At 55.2% G+C, this 2897-nt stretch overlaps 1 protein-coding gene across 1 annotated transcript in view; it reads right to left on the reverse strand.

Annotated features, from left to right (window-relative positions):
* Positions 1–2897, reverse strand: part of LOC104995191 (coiled-coil domain-containing protein 183-like) — an 8509-nt gene that overhangs the window by 3371 nt on the left and 2241 nt on the right. The window contains exons 3-4 of the mRNA XM_010848923.1: positions 1685–2122; positions 14–225 (exon numbers count right to left, since the gene is read on the reverse strand). Coding sequence (XP_010847225.1) covers positions 14–225; positions 1685–2122 — 650 coding nt within the window. The remainder of the gene's footprint in view (positions 1–13; positions 226–1684; positions 2123–2897) is intronic.

The raw sequence follows: 2897 nt of genomic DNA on the forward strand, positions 1-2897 counted from the left end.
CCTGGAGAGAGGGAGGAGGAGGTGTGGTGAGGGGCATCCTCTGCGGGGCTGAGGAGCGCTGGGCATCCCGGAGGGCAGTGCCCAGACGGGCCAGCTCACCCGGCGGTACTTCTCGCTCGTCTCCTTGGTGTGGATCTTGTCGATCAGCTTCTTCTGCTGGTTCAGCCGGTTCTCTCGTGCCCGGCGCTCCTCGATGAAGGTGGCCTCCCCTTGCCTCATGTTCATCTGGGGACACGGGGAAGGGGCGGGGGTCTGTCCCACTAAGGCCGTGTGGGGTGCTAAGCCAGTGTCTTCCTGATCTGGGATGCTGCACCTGTGTCCCCTCTCCTGGCCTCTGAGCCCTCCCTTGTATTACACTTCTCTCTGCCACCTCTGCCAGCTCCCCTTCAGGTCAGTTCAGTCCTCAGTCGTGTCTGACTCTCTGTGACTCCATGGACTGCAGCACGCCAGGCCTTCCTGTTCATCATCAACTCCCGGAGCTTGCTCAAACTCAGGTCCACTGAGTTGGTGATGCCATCCAGCCATCTCATCTGTCACCCCCTTCTCCTGCCTTCAGTCTTTCCTAGCATCAGGGTCTTTTCCAGTGAGTCGGTTCTTTGCATCAGGTGGCCAAAGTATCAGAGCTTCAGCCTCAGCATCAGTCCTTCCAATGAATATTCAGGATTGATTTCCTTTAGGATTGATTGGTGTGATTTTCTCGCAGTCCAGGGGACTCTCAAGAGTCTTCTCCAACACCACAGTTCATAAGCATCAATTCTTCGGCACTCAGCTTTCTTTATAGTCCAACTCTCACATCCATACATGACTACTGGAAAAACCATAGCTTTGACCAGATGGACCTTTGGCTCACATCCTTCTGCTCTGCCATCTTGTAGACCTTGCCAGCTCCCCTTAGAACTCACTAAAGTGGATTCCATGTGTCTAAACAAAAGCTCATCATCTTTCCCCAAACCACCTCTCTCCCAGCACATCCGGCTTTGGTGGCTAAATCTACTGTCCTTCCGTCCCCGCCTGCTCACACGTCCCGGACCCTGCGTTCTCCCTTGGCCTGCACATCTAACACCCTACCCCTCATCAGGGTGACTTCTTAAAGGCCTCGAGTTCATCTCCACCATGTGGAGCCTCGCCCATGTGACTAGCATCCCGACCCTGGTCCTCTGATCTCTGCAGTCAGAGCGTACCCGTTTGGGAACATGAATCTGATCCTTTGTCCCCTCCATCTCCTCTCAGCGCTCCAGGTTCCCCGGGGGCCACATGCTGCCCCACATGGGGGCTCCAGCCCCCATGGCTCCTTTTGGCCCTGTTAGACCCCAAGACTGTGTTACCCAATCTCCACCCCCAGAACCCACTTGTGCACTGCCCCCCTGATCAGGTCCGCACCCCAGGGTGGCCCTGCTTCATGAAGAGGGGTACACAGGCTTTTCAGGGGCCTCAGCACAGACGGGGTGAAGGGGTGCCACCTGCCCTAGCCAGGCCAAATCTCTGTCTCCTCCGTCTACTTCCTGGATTCTGTGTCTGGTGGGACCCTGTCTGCCCAGACTCATGGGGGATGAGGAGAGCTGGCTGGCAGGGCAGCCACTGGACTCCTCCAGTGATGGCAAGGTGTGGGCAGGGGTGTCCAGGTGGGCCCTGGGCCAGACAGGTTTGCAAGACAGCCCTGCAGGGCCCCAGCCTGGGAGCTCACCTTGACCTCATCTGTAATCATCATGGCATCCTGGGACATGACTGTCATGTCCGACAGCTCCAAGCAGTAGTTGGTCACAAGATTCTGCAGCTTGTCCAGCTCTGTGGGGTATCCTGCCAGCTTCTGCAGCACAAGGGCAAGGGCAGGGGGGCAGAACACCTGATGGCCCAGGAGCTGTGGGCCCGTCCCAGGTTGGCTCCCCTGGCCCCTTCCTGATTCTCCTCTGTCCCCCAGAGTGGACCATGCCTGCTCTCCACTCCTCACCCCAGACTGTGTGAGCCCAGAGGACAAGTAGAGCCTGGCCTTTGGCCCCAGCAAGGCCCAAAGCAGGTTAAAGGAAAGTTTTGAGAGGGAAAACGGCCTCCTGCTGGGGGACTTCTCCCTGCCCAGGGCTAGAACCCAGAGACACTTCGTAAGAAGTTGTGATGGGGAGTCCGACTACCTGAGAGGTGCCCCTGGAGCCCCGGGAGGCTGACTGCTCTCTGAAGTGAAGTAGATGGTGTGGGGTCAGACGCAGGACTCAGGGCCAAGGCTAACCTGACCAGCTAGCGTGGGACCGTAGGAAAGCCACTTAACCTGAGTTTCCCCGTGTGTAACAGGTAATAATGGCTCTTTCAAGGGGTTGCTCTCAGGATGGATTGAGATGGTAGAATGATGTATTATTTAACACAGGGTCAGGTTCACAAATGTCCAAGACACCTTAGCTGTTAGTATTTTGTTGTTGATAACTATTATGTAGACTCTCTACTGTTTTTAAAAATTTATTTTTAAAGAATATATAGTATCTTTAATGTCTACTTTTTTGGGGGGAAGGGGTGTGCCACGTGGCATGTGGGATGTTAGTTCCCTGGCCAGGAATCGAACATGTGCCCCTGCATTGGGAGCACAGAGTCTTAACCTCTGGACTCCCAGAAAGTTGTTCTTTTATTTTAGTGGGTGTGGGGACTACCCTGGCGGTCCAGCGGTTGAGACTCCAGGCTTCCTCTGGAGGAGGCACCAGTTTGATCCCTAGTCCAGGAACTAAGAATGCAAATGCTGTGCCATGCAACCAAGAAAAAATTCAGGTGGCCACAGGAGGTATTGTTTTAATGCATATGTTCTAAAAATGCAAGAAGGGACCGCTGGGAGGATAGAATGCATCCAGATGAGAGAGGGGCCCTATCCTCCTTCCATCTTCTGGCCGTCTGGCCTGTGGCAGGTGCCTGGGCTCTGC

The sequence above is a fragment of the Bison bison genome, unplaced genomic scaffold (genome assembly GCF_000754665.1).
Source record: "Bison bison bison isolate TAMUID 2011002044 unplaced genomic scaffold, Bison_UMD1.0 scf7180017850650, whole genome shotgun sequence".
NCBI lineage: Eukaryota > Metazoa > Chordata > Mammalia > Artiodactyla > Bovidae > Bison > Bison bison.